This window comes from Typopeltis vanoorti, chromosome 25, assembly GCF_054136105.1.
Source record: "Typopeltis vanoorti isolate ZY-2024b chromosome 25, IOZ_Tvanoo_1.0, whole genome shotgun sequence".
In the NCBI taxonomy this organism is placed as follows: Eukaryota; Metazoa; Arthropoda; class Arachnida; order Uropygi; family Thelyphonidae; genus Typopeltis; species Typopeltis vanoorti.
The window spans coordinates 9,121,430-9,146,108 of record NC_143573.1 but is presented as its reverse complement, the minus strand read 5'-3'; the positions used below and the strand labels follow the sequence as shown (position 1 = coordinate 9,146,108).

The 24,679-nt window shown below is 35.6% G+C and overlaps 1 protein-coding gene across 2 annotated transcripts in view; it reads left to right on the top strand.

The window, feature by feature from the left end:
- Positions 1 to 21,367, top strand: part of LOC150092522 (phosphatidylserine synthase 2-like) — a 227,124-nt gene extending 205,757 nt beyond the window's left edge. For both annotated transcript variants that reach the window (XM_090414516.1, XM_090414515.1), the window contains 2 exons: positions 1,909 to 2,054; positions 18,521 to 21,367. In XM_090414516.1, coding sequence (XP_090270642.1) covers positions 1,909 to 2,054; positions 18,521 to 18,854 — 480 coding nt within the window. In that variant the 3' untranslated portion in view covers positions 18,855 to 21,367. The remainder of the gene's footprint in view (positions 1 to 1,908; positions 2,055 to 18,520) is intronic.
- The last annotated feature ends 3,312 nt before the right edge of the window (positions 21,368 to 24,679 follow it).

The window sequence follows — 24,679 nt, the reverse complement described above, 5'->3', positions numbered from 1 at the left end:
ATTCACGAATGTCCCCCTCAAAGAAACCTTAGAGCTAATCCAAGCTAAATTTCCTCCCGATATCTCAGCCCTATTTCAGTTTACAATGAACTCAGGCTATTTCGTTTGGTAGGAAAAATTCTACAAACAGAATGAGGGGACAGCCATGGGTTCACCACTTTCCCCACCCTTGGCCAACTTCTTCATGGAGATGTTTGAAGAGAAAGCCTTAAACTCAGCCCCACAAAAACCTACCAAATGGCTTCGCTACGTTGATGATGTTTTCGCTATTTGGCCACATGGCCCGGATTCACTCCTCTCCTTCCTAACACACTTGAACAACCAACACCCTAGAATCAAATTCACCCTGGAAAAAGAGGAAAACAATAACCTCCCCTTCCTAGACACACTAGTCACCCGCCAACCTGATGGAACCTTGGTTTTCTCAGTTTATAGAAAACCCACCCATACAGGCAGATGCATTCACCAACAATCCCACCACCCCCCCTCACAACAATATGGAGTTATTAAAACATTATTCAACAGGGCAAAAATAATCTGTTCTAATGATCAAACCCTAACCACTGAACTAAATCACATCCGTGACACTTTCTCAGCCGCTACCCCCCTCCAAAAAATCCAAAAAATACTTAACCCAGTTATCCACAACCCACCACCCCCTCCCCTTCACAAAAAAGATTACTCTAAATCTATCACTATTCCCTACATCAGAGGCACCTCGGAAAAAATCAATAAAATCCTAAAAAAACACTACTTGACCACTTGTTACAGACCACATAGAAAACTGGCATCCCTTATCCGCTCCACCAAAGACCAACCACTTCCCCTAGACCTACCTGGTGTATACCAGGTCCCTTGCAGCTGTAAACTGTCCTACTTTGGCCAAACAGGCAGGACAGCAAATATCAGAATCTCAGAACACAAGGATTACATCCAATTTTACCAGTACAGCCACTCTGGGCTTGCAGACCTTGCTCTGGATACTCGCCACAGAATAAGATGGAAGAAAGCCACAGTAATACACCACAGCAAGTTCAAGTATGAAAGACTATTCATGGAATCAGCCTCGGCCCTTAGGAATATGCCAAACCTCAACAAATTTGGATGCATGAAACTGCCCCAAATTTGGGAAACCTTTATCAGAAGAACTTCAGCCCAAAGGCCAAGAACTACCAATATAGCCTGCCAGGGGGCACCATCAGGACTTTAGGAAACGCTAGCTTCCTAGCTTCAGTCTCATTTGCTGTTATTAGTACTTGTGTGCACGTGTCTTTGTAGTAAGTTCCCAAGAAGATGGCAACGTGACGTTCGCCAAAATATCAGAAAGTATATATTAAAGTTTATTTAATCTATATTTCTAGTATACGCTGTCAATTCCTTAAATATTAGTTATCATGTTTAACCAGCGTATAAGCCTCTCAACAAGAATAAGTGTAGTGAACCTTGAGGAATTACAGACAGTTTGTTTTAGTAAACAGTTTGCTATGATGAATTTCTTTATAATGCTTTTGTGCCTATTTGGGATTTGGTTGGGTCCTTTTAGTAGTTTGTTATAATAGTGTTTGCTGCGGTGAGAGTCGCTAAATCCATGATTGGACTAAAGGTTAGATAATATGGAAAATTCACTCTAGATACCAAATATGGAATTTTTTCAAACTATTTCAGGCCTCCAAGATGGTTTCGCACCAGTTGATGAAACTCATCTTCCATCTAAAGATAGTCACAAATTTCCATGTCAAGGTGGGATTTAGAGTTGCTATCAACTCTAAATTAACTATCAACTTAACCAATTATAGTATCTACTTATAGGAGGTTGGATGCTATGTGGCTCACTGTATTAGTAATTAACTGATTTGTTATCTTAAAAGTAATATGACTTTTTTTTTATATATATATATTGTTTACTAGAGTCTCTTGGCTGAGCTGAATACATTCTATTTGAAATTTGTACTTTGGTTGGAACCACCTCACCTTCTTAACCTTTTACGATTAGTACTCATAGTACTGAGTGGAGCTGTAGCTATCAGAGAAACATTTCAATATCTTGATGATCCGTAAGTATAGTTTTTTATTTGTTTATTATTTTTTTTCATTGATTTAATCCTGTGAAATCTCATAAATACTTTAACCTTTATTTATGAATAGTATTTCAAAATACCTACACATGCACAGTGTTAGGAGTGTGAGTGGCTTTGAAGCATGTCTGATCTTGGTTTGTTCCTTCATCCTTCCACTTAGTATAAAGTGCTCAGAGTTTGCATTTCACGCATATGATGGATGAGCCTTTTACAAGCATGTCAAAGCATGGAAAATTACATGCATGCTCAGTAATCGACTTTTTGATACACGAAAATGTGTGTGCCATTGAAATTCACTACCAGTTACAAGGTTTTTATTATGAAGCTTTAAAAGTGAATGCTCTGTGCCACTGGGTAAAGAACAAGGTCCAGCAATGGCTAGATCTTGAAGTCTGCCTCACATAGGTATTCTCATAAGTAGGAAGCAGAACAAATTCAGCAAATAATTCAGAGATTACTAGATGTAATTGAACATTCAATTTGCACAACTTACCCAAAGCATTATAGAATTAGTCTACATAAAAATGTATGCACTATATATAGACAAGAAACAACCCAAGTACCATATCTCTTGGAAAGTAAAATGAAACAAGCAAGACTGGAAGTTTGTTGCCAAATACTTCAGTGTTACTAAACAGAGGCATTAGGTTGGTAAGTGCCATTTGGGACAGGACAAAAACACATTCACTAAGACTACATAGTGTAAGGGATACCAATATTTCAAGTTTGAGAAAATTGCATTTGCATCAAGAAACAGCCATTGCTTGTGCAACATAATGAATGCAAAGTTGTCCATTCACTTCAGTGGATATCAACAAGATCACGTTTGAAGTTCTGGAGCATCTATCCTACAGCTTGTGCTTGACTGTAGGTTACTTCCTAAATTGAAGCCACATCTCAGAGGTATCCATTTTGTAAATGACTAAATGGAGAGATGAAAAATTACACTCAATCCTCTTTTTACACAGTCCTTTTTACATGGTTTTCAAATAACACAGTTGACAAAAATAATCCTGTTAAGTATGTGTGCTTTTTTATTTTATTTTATTTATTATTATTTTTTTGAAATTTAAGTTTATTTTTGTAACAAAATGTATTATTATTTTTAATATGTTACTTTCATATTGTGTTCATATTACATATTTTCATATGATCATCTAAATTCAAAAATGAAAATGTATTTCCAGACTGTTATAATTAAATCAAAAAAATAAACTTGAATTTTTTTTGTTAAGGTAAGTTACAATTTTTATAACATGATTTAATTAACTAATTGAAAATACAGAGAAAACAAACAAACAAAAAAAAATTCTTTAAAAATAGAAATCTTAGACCAGCTTGCAAAAGGTGAAGGTTACACATCTATTGGCAAAAGTTTTAATTTGAATGAAGCTATGATATGAACAATTAAAATAAAAATAAAAAAATGAAAGTGCTATACAACAATCTGTAGACTCTGGTACAAAATTGAGCACCAAGTCTTCTTCATATACCAGAGGTACAGTTATAGAAAAAATGGAAACGATGCTGCTAACATGGATTGAAAATCACATACAAAAACACATACCAGTAGACATAATACTATTAAACTGAAGGCTTTAGGAACTTAGGAGAAAATAAAGGAACTAGAACCAGCAACTTCCTCCCAACTAACTGATGACAAAAAAATAATAAATTTGCTGCGAGTGACTGATGGTTGCAAGAATTTTTGGAAAGACATGCAATTCATAATGTCAAAATGAAAAGTGAAATTGCTTCTAGAAATATGACAGCTGCCAAAATAATTGAAGATGGCAGTTACACTGTTGATCAAGTTTTTAATGCAGATGAAACTGGTCTCTTTTGGAAAAGGATGCTGAGCAGAACATATACAGGCAAATCCAAAAAAAGTGCTAGTTTCAAAATGGCTAAAGATCATATTACGTTTTTATTCTGAGGCAACACTTCAGGAGATTGTATGATAAACCCTCTCCTAAACAATCAGTCATCTCACCCACGAGCTATTAAAAGGAGTCAACCTGAATAAAATTGTCATTTCATTGGATGACAAACAAAAAAGTATGGGTTACAACAGCAGTTTTCAGCTAGTGGTTTTACTATTGTTTTGTTCCAGAAGTAAGGCGTTGAGGACAAGGGCATGATTTTTAAAATTCTTTTGGTGATAGAGAGTGCACCGAGTCACCCAAATTTGGAACATCCCAATGATAAAAATTGTTTTCCTGCCTCCTAATACCACTTCTTTAATTCAGCCATTAGACCAGGGAATAATTACAGCATTCAAAACATATTATGTAAGGCAAGCATTTCAATACATTTTGAATAAAATAGATAATGATCAAAACCTTAGTGTTATTGATGTTTAGAAAAACTTTTCAGTCGTGGATTGTGTAAAACATTTAGCTTTGGCCTTATCTGAAATAAGACCATCAACTTTGAATGCATGTTGGAATTTGGCCAGAATGCGTCAAAAGCAAAAATACTGCACCTTCAAATATGATCGATGAAGTGTATACAGAAATAATCACTTTGGCACAAGCAGTTGATGGTAAAGGATTTGATGATTATGCCATTAATGATATAAATGAAATGATTGTTGACAGAGTTCTTAATGAGTAGTTATTAGAAATTGCATTGGAAAAGGTTGACCCAAAAGATTTCAGCAATGAAGATGAACAATGATGAAATGATGATTATTTGTATAGAAAGATGTGGGAGAATTGCAGATAAAACAAAGGTAACAAACACTTGAAATTTTGTACCCAAGGAAATACTTTTTCTTTGCATCTTTGATTTTTTTTATGTTCATTATTCTTTCTGAGGTGGTTAAAGGTCAAAGCTGTATAACTGAGAGGAGACCTCCACATAGCCTTTAAAGGAATGCGGAGAACCGTCCACGGCTCCTGACCTAATGTCCAATCCTCACCTTCTCGTGGTGCACCCTGTTGGGTATCTACGTGGATACTGAACGAACGAGGATGGGCTGGCAATTTGGGATTTAGCCAACCAAATTGTATTCTTATTGGTTAAACCAAAATAAAAAATGATGGTACAACATAACACAATTTCATGCCAGCTGGGGCATCGCCCTGTTAAACAAGGCCCCCGTTGTTTTCGCCAGGGAACCAGGGTGAACAGCGAAAAGTCAATTACTGGAACAAATCTGAAAACACCCCCGAACTCAACATCACCAGAGTTAAAGATCGGTACTATCAACATAAGAAGCCTGAATGGCAAAGAAATAGAACTAGCTGAGGAATTAGATAAGTACCAGATCGACATAATAGGGGTGACTAAAACAAAAAAGACAAAAACTGGTGAGATCTTTCTGAGCAATAAATACAAAATGTTATATTCAGGCAATGACAATCAAGGAAAAGAAGGCGTAACCATAGTATTCAACACAAAATACGAGGCTAATCTTCTTGAATGGCAGTCAGTCTCAAGTAGCGTGATGTGGGCAAATATGAGAATGGGGAACTGGACAATGAGACTTATTTGTGCCTATGGTCCCCCAGAAGGTTCTACTAAGGTAGAAGTGGAGGAATTTTTTGAGGCTTTAGAAAAAGCAACTGACACAACGAAAAAGGAAAAGTTGGTCCTTGTTGGGGATCTAAATAGCAGAGTAGGAAATGATTGTCAGAAATACAAAAATATTTTGTGAAAATTTGGAGAAAAGAGCAAAGCTAATAATAATGACAAATGCCTGTTGGATTTCTGCTCAGGACATGGACTGGTTAGTACTAACACCATGTTCCAGCATAAAAATGTGCACAAATTCACATGGAGAGAAGAGGCAAGGAATAAGAAAAGTCTCATTGGCTATGTTATTATTGATAGTGATGTTTTCTCCCTGGTGTAGGACACCAGAGTGTACAGAGGATTTGAAATTGGAAGTGATCCCTATTTAGTCTTGAGCAGTATAAAATTGAATTTCATATTGAAAAGAATAACATGTAAGAAAGTTTTAAAGTGAATAATAGTTGAGCAGCTCTCAGATGTGAACTGTAGACTAACATGCACAAAGATTATTCAAGAAAAAATGAAAGAGTTTGAGAACACAAACCAAACCTTGGAGATTCAGTGGCAAGCCTTGAAGGAAACTCTGATTGATTCAGCTAGAGAGGCATGTGGTGAGGTTGTCTGCAAGGATAGAAAAATCAGGACGCCATGGTGGACACAGGAATTTAAAGAGGCAGTGAAGGAAAAGAAAAAATCATATCAAAAGTTCCTGTCAAATAAGTCAGCTTTTGCTCTTAGAGAATACAGAGACAAATGTAAGCGAAACATTGTGTAAAACTAGCTAAAAAAAAGTCATGGGAGGACTTTGGCAAGAACATAGAAAATAAATATCAAGAAGGTGGTAAGATATTCTTGAGGTTGTTTAAGAAGCTTAGAAATGGAGGAAAGAATGCTGTAAAAGGAGTTAGAGGTGATAAAGGTGACATGCAAACAGGAGAAAAAGATATCCTTGAAGTATGGAGTAAATTACTTTGAAAAATTGCTAAATGAAACAAGCAGTGATAGCACAGCAGTAAAAAAACACTCAACAGGCATACAGTCAGGAATACATATCCATACTTGAAGTTGAAAAATTCAGTAGGAGTAGATGATATTCGACCAGAAATGCTGAAGTATGGTGGTATAAAGGTCTTACACTGGCTGCACTGCATAGTTCAGAAAGCCTGGACAGGGGATGAATTCCCGATGATTGGAGTAGAGCTCTAATAGTCCCCATATATAAAAAAGGGAAATAAAACTGAATGTGAGAATTACAAAGGTATTTCCCTGCTGAGTGTTCCTGGCAAGATCTGTGCAAGTATACTTGAGAAACGGTTGAGAAGAATTGTGGAAGATAAGCTTGGTGAAGAACAAGCTGGATTCAGGCCAAATAGAGGCTATCAGGATCAGATCTTCACTTTACGACAAATAGTTGAGAAAGCATGTTAATATAACAAAGATCTGTATTTAAGTTTTGTCGAACTGGAAAAGGCATATGACAAGGTGCCAAGAGAGAAGCTACTCAATACGCTACTGTTATATGGTGTCAATGGGTCATTATATCAAGCAATACTTAGTCTGTATGTAAGTTGGCAGTTAGAATTGAAGGATGTACACGAAGATGGTTTAATGTTAAATCTGGTGTGAGACAAGGATGTACATTATCCCCTCTGTTATTCATTATCTATATGGATCACATTATGAAGGAAAGTGGTATTAAACATGATATCAAAATTGGAGATTTTAATGTCAGCTCTTTGCTTTATGCAGATGATGTTATACTTCTGAATAAATCCGCTACAAGTTTGCAAGATTCTCTGACTAAATTGAATAACTGTTGTAATAGATATGATATGAAGGTCAGCATTAAAAAGACAATGAAAATAGGCAGAATCGTTGAAAATGTCAACTGTGTTGTGAACAGAGAACCTGTGGAACAAGTAAAACATTTCAGCTACTTAGGCAGAATTTTTAGTGAAGATGGTAAATTAAATATGGAAATTGACAACAGAATCAACAAAGCTGGTATGGTAGGAAGTCAATTGAATAAATTTATATGGAATAAGAGAGTCTTATTCCATATAAGAGATCTTAGTCGGATCACTAAATTAGCTGTATACAAGACAGTGTTGAAACCAGTTTTAACTTATGGATCTGAGAGCTCGGTGAGAAGTAAAACAAAATGATCTTCGAGTTTCGCATTCTGGCTGTAAAATAATAAGGGATTTTTATCCCCTAATTTAATTAACTTTGCCAGAAAATATAGCCGTTTGACTTTTCATCTTAATGAGAAGTAAAACACTTGACCAAAGATTAGAGACCGCAGATATGAGAGTCCTGAGAAAGATTAGAGGCGTGAACAGATGGCATCAATGGCAATATCATATTAAAAACGAGGATATTAGGAAAGAACTTGACATTGTCAGCATCCAGGAGTGCGCTAGCAGAGCTAATCTCAGGTGGTGGTCACTTAAACAGAATGGGCGAGGAAAGATTAGCAAAACAAGCGTTCTCTGCCACTTTGGCAGGAAAACGACCCAGAGGAAGACCAAGATATAGGCGGATTGATACGGTTCAGTGTACCTTAGACGATAGAAATATGAGATGTGGTAATGATAATATTGGAGTCTTGACAAGTAATAGACTGATTTGGAGGAAAATTGTAGATTGGAAGTTAGTAATGATGTAAATTTTTCATGTAGTGCTTTCATATCCTGTACACCCCTTGGGGGTACATGTCAGGAATTTGATGATGAAGTCATTATTTTTTCTAGGCATTATGGCTCAAACAAGAAGAAATTATTTTTAAGTGTTTAAACACTACTATATGCATATAATAACTGAATGCACATTGTTCACACCAAATTCATTGATCTACTAAGGGAATCAGTAGTCATTATTACTGCTTTAAGCCAGAAAATTGAGTGACCCCACCACCTTCAAAATCCTAACCTACTGCTAGGATTTTGAAGATGGTGGGTTCAATTCAGGGAATTAGTGTTTTAGTGAGTGTTTTTGCAAAAGAATGCTATAACAAAACAGCATTAACCAGGAGCTTACTGTATTTGTGTAATTTTAGAACAGTTAAGATACAAGCGAATTCAGAAATTTGTTTTTTAATGGACTCTCAGTTACCTCTACACTGAAATGTACACAGTATGATACTGTGATACTAGTAAGGCCTCTGGCATAGATAATATACCTCTTGTATTGCCTTTACTCATCTGTCCAACATGGAAGCAAGTTTTTATCCATCCAGCCTCTTCCTATGAAAGGACATCGAACTATCGTCCAAATTGCTCTCACTTTAATATTCTCAAAAGTATGAGAATTACAGAATCCATTCTAAAGCAGACTTCCTTACTAACCTTCCCACCTTTGCATACAAGTTATGGGAAAGCCTTGGAGAAACTTGTGGACATGCTTAACACGTCCAAGGCAGATAAGCTAGCTCATGGCATTCCTCCCATCCTTTGTGAGTGGATTGCCAGTTTCCTGTCTTATCATTCATTGCATGTCATAGTGGATAATTTATTTCATCTGATTCTTCTATCAGTGTTGTAGTATTCCAAGGCTTGCTTGCACATACATTCTTCCATACATCAATGATCTTCTTTCACTGCTATACATTCTTGAATGGGATGAAGATAATCTAAACAAATTTTGTTGCTACCAAAACTTGCCTATCTATTTCCCAGAGGAAAGACATGTCCACCCTTCCTCCACCTGCCAACCAAGATCACTGTTCTCTTTTTGAGTTGATTTTCACATTTAGCTTATCCTGGCACAAACATATGTCCGTAGCCCCTTCAGAATGCTTGTACTCTTTTGTTCCAAACAGTACTTCTCTTCTGCTCAATCCCAGCACCTTATAAATTCCAAATTTACTCAACCTTAGAATGCTGTGTCACACTAAAAACCTCCCTTAGAATATTTAATTGTATTCAGAAAAGAGATGTTTGCTTAATCTATTATCCATCTCTCATTGACAACCTCCAGTTCATTTCCACAGACTATTTCTGCATTGTCTTTTCTATAGGTATTTCCATAGCTCTGCTCCACTAAAATGGCCCACGACCATCGTTCTGCACTTTCCTCTAATCATATGTAGACACAGGCAGCTGCTGGTCATCCATATATGATCCAGCTCCAAACTCAACGAACTTATCTTCTTCCTTCATATCATATACATCTGTCCTTTGGAACAATCTTCCCCATAGCATTTTCCACAATTAATACAATCCCTAACTGTTCTGGAAACGTAAGATTCCTTTCTTCTACACTAGTTCACACACACACACAGTGTTGTGAGTTTGGTACATCTAGAAAGGTTAAAAATCTAAATATAATTAAAACTGATGTGTGGTATGTCCTGACTTCTGATTCAATGATTGGGTCATTCTTCTTTATGGAAACCTCAATAATAGGGCAACATACTTGAATGCTGCAAAATTATGCTATCCTGCAGGTACCAGAAGGATAACACTTTCTTCTGTGTTTCTTCTGTGATGGATCTCGCATTTTTCCATCCCACTGAAAGCTATCCTTAATTAGTTCTTAGATAGAGGGATTGAGAGAATGTGTTTTATTGCCTAACCTCCCAAGATAATCAGACCTTTGTTTGCAAATGCAAGTCAGTGATGTCTAGGCTGAAGACCACTGCTAAAAAACAACCTAGTTAAAAAAAAATTGCTAGGTTTTCTATATGTATTATCATGATGTTTGTTATGCCATCAGTAACATACAAGTGGGAAGATTTGCTGAAACCCACTTAAATTTGATGAGTTCCTGAATCTGTGCATTTGAATATCATATGATTCTCTGTTAATGCATGAAATATGGTCAGTCCTCATTACAGCCAACACTTTACAACAACCCTGCACACTTGAAAGTTCCATGAGATCAATGCTGTTCTAAAGGAAATTAATTTGCTATAGTGAGTCATCAAAATAAAAAATGATGGTACAACAACAAAATTTCATGCCGGCTGGGGCGTTGCCCAGTTAAACAAGGCCAACATTGTTTTCTCCAGGGAACCAGGGTGAACAGCGAAAAGTCAGCTGAAAACAAACCCCAACTCAACATCACCAGAGTTAAAGATCGGTACTGTCAACGTAAGAAGCCTGAATGGCAAAGAAATGGAGCTAGCTGAGGAATTAGATAAGTACCAGATTGACATAATAGGGGTGAATGAAACAAAAAAGACCAAAATTGGTGAGATCTTTCTGAGCAATAAATAAAAAATGTTATATTCAGGCAATGACAATCAAGGAAAAGAAGGAGTAGCCATAGTATTCAACACAAAATACGAGGCTAATCTTCTTGAATGGCAGTCAGTCTCAAGTAGAGTAATGTGGGCAAATATGAGAATCGGAAACTGGACAATGAGACTTATTTGTGCCTATGGTCCCACAGAAGGTTCTACTAAGGTAGAAGTGGAGGAATTTTTTGAGGCTTTAGAAAAAGCAACTGACACAACGAAAAAGGAAAAGTTGGTCCTTGTTGGGGATCTAAATAGCAGAGTAGGAAATGATTGTCAGACATACAAAAATATTTTGGGAAAATTTGGAGAAAACAGCAAAGCTAATAATAATGGCAAATATCTGTTGGATTTCTGCTCAGGACATGGACTGGTTATTACTAACACCATGTTCCAACATAAAAATGTGCACAAATTCACATGGAGAGAAGAGGCTAGGAATAAGAAAAGTCTCATTGAGTATGTTATTATTGATAGTGATGTTTTCTCCCTGGTGCAGGACACCAGAATGTACAGAGGATTTGAAATTGGAAGTGATCACTATTTAGTCTTGAGCAAGATAAAATTGAATTTAATATTGAAAAGAATGACATGTAAGAAAGTTTTAAAGCGAATAAAAGTTGAGCAGCTCTCAGATGTGAACTGTAGACTAAAATACACAAAGATTATTGAAGAAAAAATGAAAGAGTTTGAGAACAGGAATCAAACCTTGGAGATTCAGTGGCAAACTTTGAAGAAAACATTGATTGATTCTGCCAGAGAGGCATGTGGTGAGGTTGTCTGTAAGGATAAAAAAAATTAGAACTCCCTGGTGGACGCAGGAAGTTAAGGAGGCAGTGAAGGAAAAGAAGAAAGCACATCAAAACTTCCTGTCAAATAAGTCAGCTTGTACTCTTAGAGAATAATAATAAATTTAGTTTAATCCTTTATCCAAGTGTGAGCAAACAAAGTTTGCGCCTGGGGTAAGGTGGTACAACCACCTTACTCCAGTCCTGAAGATACTTTCAGGTGCAAACTTTGTTTGCTCACACTTGGATAAAGGATTAAACTAAATTTATTATACTCTAACCAAGTGAAAAATAAACTTTCAACAAACTTTCAAAAAAAAAAAGTACTCTTAGGGAATATAGAGACAAATGCAAGAATGCTAAACACTGTGTAAAACTAGCTAAACAAAAGTCATGGGAGGACTTTGGCAAGAATATAGAAAATAAATATCAAGAAGGTGGCAAAATATTCTGGAGGTTGTTGAAGAAGCTTAGGAATGGTGGAAAGAGTGCGGTAAAAGGAGTTAGAGATGATAAAGGTGATATGAAAACGGGAGAAAAAGATATCCTTTAAGTATCGAGTAATTACTTTGAAAAACTGCTAAATGAAACAAGCAGTGATGACAGCACAGTGGTAAAAAACACTGACCAGGCATGCAGTCAGGAATACATATCCATACTTGAAGTAGAAAAAGCCATCAAAGGCTTGAAATATGGAAAGGCAGCAGGAGTAGATGATATTCGACCAGAAATGCTGAAGTATGGTGGTATAAGAGTCTTACAGTGGCTGCACTGCATAGTTCAGAAACCCTGGACAGAGGGACAAATTCCTAATGATTGGAGTAGAGCTCTCATAGTACCCATATATAAAAAGGGAAATAAAACTGAATGTGAGAATTACAGAGGTATTTCCCTACTGCATGTTCCTGGCAAGATCTATGCAAGTATACTTGAGAAACGATTGAGAAGAATTGTGGAAGAAAAGCTGGGTGAAGAACAAGCTGGATTCAGGCCAAATAGAAGCTGTCAGGATCAGATCTTCACGTTACGACAAATAGTCGAGAAAGCATGGGAATATAACAAAGATCTGTATTTAAGTTTAGTCGATTTGGAAAAGACATATGACAAGGTGCCAAGAGAGAAGCTATTCAATACACTGCAGTTATATGGTGTAAATGGGGCATTATATCAAGCAATACTTAGTCTTTATTTGAGTTGTAAGTCAGCAGTTAGAATTGAAGGAAGTACAGGAAGATGGTTTAATATTAAATCTGGTGTGAGACAAGGATGTACATTATCCCCTCTGTTATTCATTATCTATATGGATCACATTATGAAGGAAAGTGGTATTAAACATGATATCAAAATTGAAGATGTTAATGTCAGCCCTTTGCTTTATGCAGATGATGTTATACTTCTAAATAAATCCGCTACAAGTCTGCAAGATTCTCTGACTAAATTGAATAGTTGTTGTAATAGATATGGTATGAAGGTCAGCAATAAAAAGACAAAGACAATGAAAATAGGCAGAATCGTTGAAAATGTCAGCTGTGTTGTGAACAGAGAACCTGTGGAACATGTAAAACGTTTCAGCTACTTAGGCACAATTTTTAGTGAAGATGGTAAATTAAATATAGAAATAGACAACAGAATCAATAAAGCTGGTGTAGTAGGAAGTCAATTGAATAAATTCATATGGAATAAGAGAGAAATTAGTCAAAACACTAAATTAGCTGTATTTTTCTTTCAAAATACCATTATGTGGATCGTCGCAGGAAGTTAAATTTTAGGAACGATTTTTTTTATATGACCAACAAATGATATTTGTTGGCCGAGTGGTTAGCATATCTGCTCTCCAGCCAAAAGGCTGTGGGTTCCACTGTGGGCATGGATGTTTGTGATTGTCTATGAAAATACTGGTGGTGGTAGATAGCATTGGTGTAGTTGGTGGATTGAGTGATGGAGAGAGAGTTGTAGAGTAAGCTCTCTCTGGAGGTGTCACGTAATAATAATAATATTAAACTGCATTAATCGGGGTTTCCAATTGTGAGAATTTTTAATATCAAAAATTTATATCCGATGATATTTTATCAAGGACTCTTCACCTTCTGCTTAAAATTGCAACAGATTTTTTTTTGTAGGATGGATTCTTGCTCATTTTAAAGATTTTCTACTGCAACTCCCTCCCTTCTCCTGTCCTGGAACTCAATTACATAACTACTTTAAATTTCTATTGGCTTGAAAGCTTTTGGACAGTATTCAAAATCTGTTACTTCAGTTTACCATTTTGACAAAAGAAATGAAGCAATAATATTGTACTGGCAAAGCTTCTAATTCTGTACTATTTCTTTGCAATCTGAAAGCAGTTGTTCATCGGTCTGCTGAAACTATTCTAAGTTTTAGCACTACCAAGCTATAATTTCAATGTAAAACTGTTTATGCATACCGCACAAAAGAAAATTCATAGTTTTTGTTTTTAAATTCTAAATTTTACTGTGTCCTGGAAATGTTCGATAATAATCCTCTTAGCTGGAGGAAAAACTAAAATCTTAGATTACTCTCACTGCTATCGAGAAAGACAAGAGAGAACATTTCCCCAGAAATCACACTAAATTGCCTCAAGATGTATTGCAAAATACATGAAGAATGTCTTGTTTCATTTTCAATATTGATTACAGACATCCTAACACAGAAATACTGACATTTCTTTTACAGGCTGATACAGTATTTATGCAAAAATGATTTTTTAATTTATAGTGATCGGTTTCACTTTTATTATTAAAAAATTATAAATTATTTGATACAATTATCTTGAAAAAAGGATTTGAATTATTTAAAAGAAAAGGCACATATGTGTTACATAAGCATTTATTTTTTTGGATAGAGGGAAAAGGTTATAAACCTGTTCCTTTCTGCTTGAGTAACAGTCTGTAAGTTAATGAAAATTATTGAGAAAGTGAGGAAAGAACACTCCCAGTAGACACACTAAAAAGTCCCTAATAATAGCCAAATACACACAGAAATTTATTTTATTTTTTTACACCTTTCTGATTGATTTACAGATGTTCAAAACATTTCATTCTGATATTGCTTTTGTAGGATGAAACTTTTTAAACACGAATTTCCCCAATATCACATAATTTAATGATTTATACTTATCAGGAAAAAAAAAAATCAGCTAATGCCTTTTTATTCCCGTATACGGGAGTAGGCGAGGCCATTTAGCCATATCTAACTTTTGGAGACTGAGTGGGCAGTTCAATCTCCACTGGTACCAATCAGAGATAGATGGCCCAAGGCTATCACTAATTAAGCGGTACACAGTGAAGCGAGATGGCTCAAAAAATGTGCCGCCATCTCGTGGTCCCTGACCCTAACGCGATATATTTAATGTCTGAAATAATGTGGGTTCTACGGTCGATTTTCTTGAGTTTACGGGACGATAAACCCGAGTTTCCGGAAGGAAAAATCCGCTTGCCCATGCCAGAGATCGACTAACTCGGGAACCGGTCCAAAAAAGGTTTAGAAAAATTTCCTCTAGTCGCCGACTAGACTCGAAACCAAGTCTTCCTTCGTGCGGCCAAGCGCCGTGGTATGCAAACGCCACATCCACTGAGCTACACAGGCTCCTTTTATACTTATCAAGAAATAATAATAATAATAATATTATTATCCAGGCCTCCATGGAGTCAAAAGACTCATCATGGGACGTTTTTAGGAAATACAAAGTTTATCATACCACTCCTTGAACCCATTGACCATTCTTGCTCTAAACACTCTCTCAGGCAATGCATTCAACCAATCCTCACCCTCTTGCTCACAGCCTCCTTTCATAACTTCCAGGGATGGCCCTCCCTGTCATCACTCCTTCCCACTGTTCAACCAACCTTAAAAAACTCCCCAATGTCCACCCTGTAACTGCCTCTCAACAGTTTAAAAGTCTCGATCATATCACCTCTCCTTCTTCTATCCACCAACCTCTGCAGTCCACATTCCCTCAGTCGATCCTCGTAACTGACATTGTACAGTCCTGAAACCATCTTTGTTATCTGCCTTTGTACCCTTTCCACAGTTAATTTATCCCCTTCAAATCCTGGAGACCAAACCTGAGAACAATAGTCTAAGTGTGGTCTGATCATGGTCTTAAAAAACGGATGATAACTCTTTTATCTCTGCAAGTCACCGTCCTTCTCAGTATTGCAGCAGTCCTCTGGGTTACCTTCACCACCTTTGTAGCATGCTCCCTGAATTTCAGTTTTTTATCAATCATCATCATCATCCCTAGATCTCTTGTCTCTCCTACTTCCTCCAGTATAGCTCCTCCAATCAAGTATGCATCCTCCCATCGATGGTTCCCAAACTTCAAGACTACATTTTGCTGCATTAAACCGAGACTCCCATTCATTTGCCCATCTGTATAGTTTATTCAAATCCTCTTAGAGGGCTGCCACATCTGTACTATTACTGATAACCCTTCCCGGCTTCACATCATCTGCAAACAACTGAATATCCCCTTGTAATCCATTGACAATGTCATTGATATAAAGATTAAACAATATAGGTCCCAGTACTGAGCCCTGTGGAACACCACTTGTAACCTTCTGCCTCCTTGATATGGTGGGACAATACACAACTCTCTGATACCTATCAGACAGCCAATCCTGAATCTAGTTGACTAACCCGATATCTAAACCCATGTGCTGCAACTTAAACATCAGCTTATCATGTGGCACCCTGTCACATGTTGAAAGATCACTGTTATTTCAGATATGTATAATGTTATTATACATATCTGATACTTTCAGACGCAAACTTTGTTTGCACACACTTGGATAAAGGATTAAACTAAATTTATTATACCCTGTCACGTGATAAGCTGATATTCGCCTTTGCAAAATCTAAAAAAACGGCAGTGCCTTTCCCTCGTCAACTGCTCTTGTCACTATTATAAAAGGCAATCATATTACTAAAGCAAGAGCACCCCTTAACAAATCCATGTTGATTCTCACAAATAACTACCCTCATCTGCCCAATGCTATATATAGTCCCTCACTAATTTCTCCAAGACCTTAACAACTACTGATGACACACAAACTGGCCTATAATTAGACACTTCCAGTCTGCTACCACCACCCTTGTGCAACAGCACTATCTTACCTTCCTTCTATTCCTTGAGTAATATAAATGAGAAAATGTACAAAATTTGCTAATTTATAATAATCGCAATTTAATTTTGGAATAGGAATATTAAAAGTCCTCTAGTACAATTACTTTGGAAAAATAATGAATTCAAACAAAAAGAAAGTGCACATATGTTACCTAGCAGTATTTATATATGTGTGTGTGATGATAATTTTGAGAGGGGAGTTAGTCATCAAAGGCAAAATACAATGTTAATTCTATTATGAAAATTTTGGAAATTTCATTTTGATGCATGCTCCTATACATGTTTCAAATGATAAACTGTAGGGGAAATATCGTTACTTCAAAACTTCCGCATAATATTGAAATTAGCCAAAAATATGTACATAACAGTAGACTTCACAACCGCTGTTTATTTCGATTTGTAGTGAGCAATTAGGGGAAACCAAGAAAGTTGAAGTGCAAAAACCTACAGATTACATTTATAAAGATTAAACGTTACGAGATATGATTCAAGATTTACATATGATTCTCTATGAAGCAAAATCGTAAATAAGATTATAAAAAAAAAAAATTTTAAAAAAAACTTAATTTTGACAGATGAAGCTGTTTTATTTTAAGATTCAGATTTTCATGAATTTAGAAAATAATTGTTTGACAAAAATAATTATCTTGAATCAAGTTCTGGGAGAATAAAATGTTTTGGCGATTAAAATAATTAGCAAAAAAATTGATAGTGACATTGATCTTCCAAAGTGATACAATATGAAATGAAGAAAGTATGAAAGGATTTCTTATTTTGCACTGGCATTAAAAACTATAATTATACTATAAAACAAGTAGCAAAAATGAATATCATTATTAGACACCTCCAGGGAGTCCAAAGACTCATCGAGGGAGGGCACCTGCTCTACAACTCTATCTCCACTACTCAATGGATCTGACTACATCAACGCCATCTACCACCACTAATATTTCCAAAGACAATGACAAACATCCATGCCCATGGCTGGATTCGAACCCGCAGCCTTTTGGCTGGAGAAGGGATACACTAACCACTCGGCCAGCCAGGCTGGCCGAGTGGTTAGCGTATATAACTCGTAGGTATTCCGGTTACCGAGCAAACGGCAAGCATTTGCGTTTCTTGCTATAGGCAACTGATAGCTACATATGCCAGATAATCTAGTTAAGTGTTCTTTTCAGCATGAAGGATTATCGCACCTTCTAATGGACGTGATGGTCAAATTGCACTTCTTATCAATGTTCTTTCAACAGGTGGTCTGAATCTTTTTTGCTGGATGTGTATATGCATCCAGCATATACACATCCAGCAAAGAAATGGTACGCTCATGTACATGAATTTTATGCAATACAACAGTTCCTGTTAGTTTTATATTCTAAGGAAAGGACAACATATTTCAAATTTGTGAGGCGGGAAGCCTCAAATTTTTCAGTACCGTCTAGTTTTTATATTATGAATTTAATATTTAAAAATAAGTATTTTATTTTGCATCTATAACTTGGCTGTTTTTTATATTGTTTGTGAGAAGTAAGGTTTTAAAATGTGGTCTCATAGAGAGTGAGGCTGTGCCTTATGGTAAATGTGGCCCTGTTTACTGGATAGAAATATGGTTATCCTGATGATTAATTTAAGAAAAGAATTTTGAAATGTAATGTATAGCATTGTATTTAATGATCATACTGAAAAATTAAGTTTATTTAAAAATATTTTTTTGGTTTTTAGGTAAATAATTTTTATTTATTATCTTAATTAGGGAATGTAAAAAGTTTGGCAGACAGTCTTGGCTAATTCTCACAATAGTAATTACAGAATTTCTAGTAATTGCTAAATTTGACTGGCAAACAATTACAAAACCGCTTCCTGTCCACATAATTTATCTTTGGACATTTGGAATTCTTGGACTTTTATGTTGGACACTTAAAAATTTTTTCTTGTGTGGAAAGTTTGATAGTGATTCATTGTGCAGAACTGTAGGAGCTAATTTGAAAAGTGATGACATCCCCCAAAAAAGGAACCCCTACCCTGTCCCAGATAAAAATGGAATTGCAAGTATACGTTATCGACTATCTCAAAAGACAAAATTTTAAATAGTTGCATATAAAAGTGCAATTTTAAGTAAATTAAATGAGGGTGTATTTTTGGAAAAATAATTTTAAAAAGAGAAAATTGTTTGAGGGAAGTAAGTCCCATTTTCTAATTTGGAGGATCAAGTCTATTTAAACAAAAGCTTTATTGTTTCTATCGGCATTAATCCTGAATTTCAAATTTGTCCACATTTACTTTTACCCTTAATAACACCCCTTTTAATTATATAAAAAAATAAGAAATAGAGCAGAGTTATTTTATAACTTAAATATCTGTGATTTGTTATGTGATTTGTACTATATTCAGAAGTTATCAAACAAATCTTAAATGTATTGCATAAAATTTTGTTACTAAATAGACTGCAATATATGATTTCTTTAAGTATATATATATGTTATAACTTGCCTTATATAATTACTAATTTATTTGCATCAAAAGAAATCCTAAGTGAAATGCATCAGCCGTGCATTATTTTATTTCCAGATTTGCACATTTTGATATCGCTGTAATTTATTAAGACTGAGTAACGTTACATTCCCTCTTTTTCAGTGTATGTTTTGATTTTTACATGTACTTAGATGCACATACTGCATCAGTTTTAAAACCCTAGACTTAAAAAGTTCCGATATTGTTATTTATTTCCCTTCCCAACATAAACTATGGAGCAGCAGTTCTAGCTTTGTTTATACCACCGAAAAAAACTGCTATATTCCTTATTCAAATAGCTCCAATGCACCATATCAGATGTGCTATTAGATAAACTATGGAATCACAGAATTTTGTATCTGATCCCTAAACTGATATGAATTGTCTGTATTTATTATCTTTTTATCTACTATAACATTTTTACTAAAAACTGTAGTGTTTTCTTGATATTATATTATATACTTCTACTCCACTTTCAGTTAGAGATTAAACCAGAATTCCAATAATGGAATCTGTTCCATTATTGGGATTCTCCTTGGTTGGGCAGATCACATCTGAGATAAAGACAGAAATGTTTGCCCTCTTTTTCCATTTTGGCCATGGCTTTATCATATGTCAGTAACAAGGGAAGGGGGAAAAAAAAGTCTCCAAATAATAACTATGATGGGAAAATTTGTGAATAACTCAGGACTAGAAAGAATGCAGATAAAATAAATATCAAATTTTCTTATAGAATTCAAAAAGCTATTCTAGAAATTGGCTGCAGACTGTGATTTGCTTTGATTTCCTTTCAAAACACAGTGTATGCCTATAATGGTGAGTAGCTAATTTAGCTAAAAATGTGGAACCACTGATATTATTCAGTTCAATTCAACAATTAGATTACCTTTCAGCATTTAATTTCCCATTAATCATACTAATCCAAATTTATGTTCAAATACTACTAAAACTTTGCCCTTGTCCATTTGATTTAAGTGCATATTGAACACATACATTACAAATACTGCCAACAGATTTTTTTGTAAGATTGATTTTAAAGTATTCATGCTCACTTCATTTACAGAATAAATGGATAACGTATGAATGAATTCTACTATGGGGACTACATTGCTACTACCTGGGAAAAATGCCTGTAAATATATATTGCACAACAAAGATAGCAAATAGTCACGGGTTAAAAAGATGTAAGTCATAGCCAATGTGATCAAATATAGAATTTCAATCATAGTCAAACAACATACTAGTCTTTACTTTCAATATATAACAAAGATTTATTATATAGTTTACACAATCTTTTCTTAGCTTTTACATGCACAGTATTTATTGTAAATATCCTACCCTCCCCCACTGATGATGGACGAAGGATTTATTCTCAAATCATTGAACATTTCACTTTCAGCCACTGTAGATATGTTCAGACATTTCTTTCAAACATTGTTTTATGTATGAGTATCCTTCTATCTTATGAGAAATATGCTTAGCTAATCTTTTGGATAGTTTAGTTGCATTAATGTGTTTCTTATACACTCTTCCTCTTTGTCATTAATTTTTTAATAAATCAAAATCATTGCTAATGCAAAACCACTGATATTACTCAGTTCAATGATCCTGATTAATGATGCTCAGTAAATAATATGCAGAATTACTGAAATGGTTTATCTGATGCTTATACCATTATAATAGCTGTAGCATAATTTTGGTATCACTTAGACTGGACTATTTTCAAATCCTCAAAGAAATGACAACCTCTGTGGTGTAAGAGAGCAATATCACCTCTTACTAAACAAATATATTCATAATGTGCCTTACATAAACACATTCATTGAGAATAGTTTCAAATATAAAGAAAGAACAAAATTTTAATATCAAGATTGTGATTATAGAGCCTGCAAAACATAGCATTCAAGAGAATTGGTGATGATTCAGGCTTAAAGTGTTACTACCAAAATATCTTAACACACATTTAAAAACACATCTATGCTACCTTGTAATCCTCTTATGTTTTAGAATTTCTACTGTGGTGTTTTGCACAAAAATTTCACTTTACTAAGATTTTTTTTTTTTTTTTTTTTAAAAAGAAAGAAATTTTCATATTCTACAGGAAACCTTGTAATTCATTCTTAAGTTTGTGATGCACTTTACTGTAGCATTGTTCCCATGGGAATGTATATGTTCAGTAGTTTACTATAATGATAAGTGTTCATAATCCTATACAAAAGCCAGGTAAGCAAAATTTTACTGATGTATTTCCTCAAGTGGTAACAAATATCCCAGTGAACATTAATAATTTCAGGTGTTTTAATAAGTAGTTTAGTATTTTTAAAAGCTATTGTTAAACTGTTTTATATTCTTGTAAAAAGGAGATGAATGTTGTGTAACAAATAGAGTACTGAAATGTAAACAGGGCTTAATCAGTACATTTTTACTGATGTTAGTCATGTGGATATAGTAGATAAGATAACATGTACATAGCTTTTGTTTTTGGTGCATCAGTGGGGAAACTATACTGAGCTTATACTGTATCTTTCGTGTTTTTCACCTTCTGATTGATCAACATGTAATTTGACTTCCCTTTTGGGACAAAAGGTGCAATAGCATGGCCCAGATTTGATGGCTTATTTTTGAAATGTTTGCTGTCAACTTTTATACAGCAAAAAAAAAAAAAAAAAAAAAAAAAAAAACAGTCCTATTTTAGATAATGTGAAGTATGGCTTGTACTTATGACATTTTACATTTTGTTATTTAAGATTTTTGTAGACAATTTGATGTAACTTTTGGCAGCTTTTTTTGTGGTTGAAAAATGTAATAAAAATGAAAAAAAAAAAAAAAAGTTTCAAAGGCTTTATTTATTTGTTAAATCAAGGTTTCACATTAGGGTTCTCACACCACTAAAGACAATACTGTTGAAGAGTCACTGAAAAAAAAATAAAAAATCTGAAGTTATTTCCTTGTATTCCCCTATAGACAAGGCCATTTTAAAGTTTATTTTTTCACTTGGTTAGAGTATAATAAAATTAGTTTAATCCTTTATCCAAGTGTGAGCAAACAAAGTTTGCACCTGAAGTATCTTCAGGACTAGGGTAAAGTGATACAACACCAGGGCAACTCGTTGCAAAGGTGGAGAAAGCTACCAACACTCCTAACTCAGTATCTCCTATAATGCAAAACACATCTCCTTGCGGATATGTCTAATGTTATGCATTAAAGGAAGGGCCACTACCCAGACTAGTTTCGACCTTTATTGAGGTCTCTTCAGTGGGAGCCAGGCCCTAGTGGAAATACCAGGCAGAAGCATTAGCAGGTCATCTCTACCTATAGGAGTTGCCAAATGGTGTGCCACCCTTTTTTAATAAATTACTCTGGATTTAGAGAAAGATGTTGAAAGTTTATTTTTTCACTTGGTTAGAGTATAATAAAATTGGTTTAATCCTTTATCCAAGTGTGAGCAAACAAAGTTTGCGCCTGAAGTATCTTCAGGACTAGGAAGGGTGGCACACCATTTGGCAACTCCTATAGGTAGAGATGACCTGCTAATGCTTCTGCCTGGTATTTCCACTAGGGCCTGGCTCCCACTGAAGAGACCTCAATAAAGGTCGAAACTAGTCTGGGTAGTGGCCCTTCCTTTAATGCATAACATTAGACATATCCGCAAGGAGATGTGTTTTGCATTATATAGGAGATACTGAGTTAGGAGTGTTGGTAGCTTTCTTCACCTTTGCAACGAGTTGCCCTGGTGTTGTATCACTTTACCCTAGTCCTGAAGATACTTCAGGCGCAAACTTTGTTTGCTCACACTTGGATAAAGGATTAAACTAATTTTATTATACTCTAACCAAGTGAAAAAATAAACTTTCAACATCTTTCTCTAAATCCAGAGTAATTTATTAAAAAAAGGGTGGCACACCATTTGGCAACTCCTATAGGTAGAGATGACCTGCTAATGCTTCTGCCTGGTATTTCCACTAGGGCCTGGCTCCCACTGAAGAGACCTCAATAAAGGTCGAAACTAGTCTGGGTAGTGGCCCTTCCTTTAATGCATAACATTAGACATATCCGTAAGGAGATGTGTTTTGCATTATAGGAGATACTGAGTTAGGAGTGTTGGTAGCTTTCTCCACCTTTGCAACAAGTTGCCCTGGTGTTGTATCACTTTACCCTAGTCCTGAAGATACTTCAGGCGCAAACTTTGTTTGCTCACACTTGGATAAAGGATTAAACTAATTTTATTATACTCTAACCAAGTGAAAAAATAAACTTTCAACATCTTTCTCTAAATCCAGAGTAATTTATTAAAAAAGGGTGGCACACCATTTGGCAACTCCTATAGGTAGAGATGACCTGCTAATGCTTCTGCCTGGTATTTCCACTAGGGCCTGGCTCCCACTGAAGAGACCTCAATAAAGGTCGAAACTAGTCTGGGTAGTGGCCCTTCCTTTAATGCATAACATTAGACATATCCGCAAGGAGATGTGTTTTGCATTATAGGAGATACTGAGTTAGGAGTGTTGGTAGCTTTCTCCACCTTTGCAACGAGTTGCCCTGGTGTTGTATCACTTTACCCTAGTCCTGAAGATACTTCAGGCGCAAACTTTGTTTGCTCACACTTGGATAAAGGATTAAACTAATTTTATTATACTCTAACCAAGTGAAAAAATAAACTTTCAACATCTTTCTCTAAATCCAGAGTAATTTATTAAAAAAGGGTGGCACACCATTTGGCAACTCCTATAGGTAGAGATGACCTGCTAATGCTTCTGCCTGGTATTTCCACTAGGGCATGGCTCCCACTGAAGAGACCTCAATAAAGGTCGAAACTAGTCTGGGTAGTGGCCCTTCCTTTAATGCATAACATTAGACATATCCGCAAGGAGATGTGTTTTGCATTATAGGAGATACTGAGTTAGGAGTGTTGGTAGCTTTCTCCACCTTTGCAACGAGTTGCCCTGGTGTTGTATCACTTTACCCTAGTCTTGAAGATACTTCAGGCGCAAACTTTGTTTGCTCACACTTGGATAAAGGATTAAACTAATTTTATTATAAAAGGCCATTTTAGCCCTATCTAACTTTTTGGAGACTAAGGAGGCAGTTCAATCTCCATCACTAGGCAATCAGAAATAGCTAGCCAGACTATCACTAATTATTACATGGCATTTAGTAAAGAGGGGTGGCTGACAAGTGCCACAATCTCATGGTCCTTAACACTATATTTATTGTCTGAAATGGTGCCTGTTCGACAGTAGATTTTCTCAAGTTTCTGGGAGGAAAAAACCTGCTTACGCATGCCAGAGATCGACCGACTCAGGAATGGTTAGGAGACAGGTTTAGAAAAAAGTTCCGCTTAGTCAGCAACTAGAATTACACTTAGGTTGGGTGACCTAGTACTGTGAATGCACATGCCACT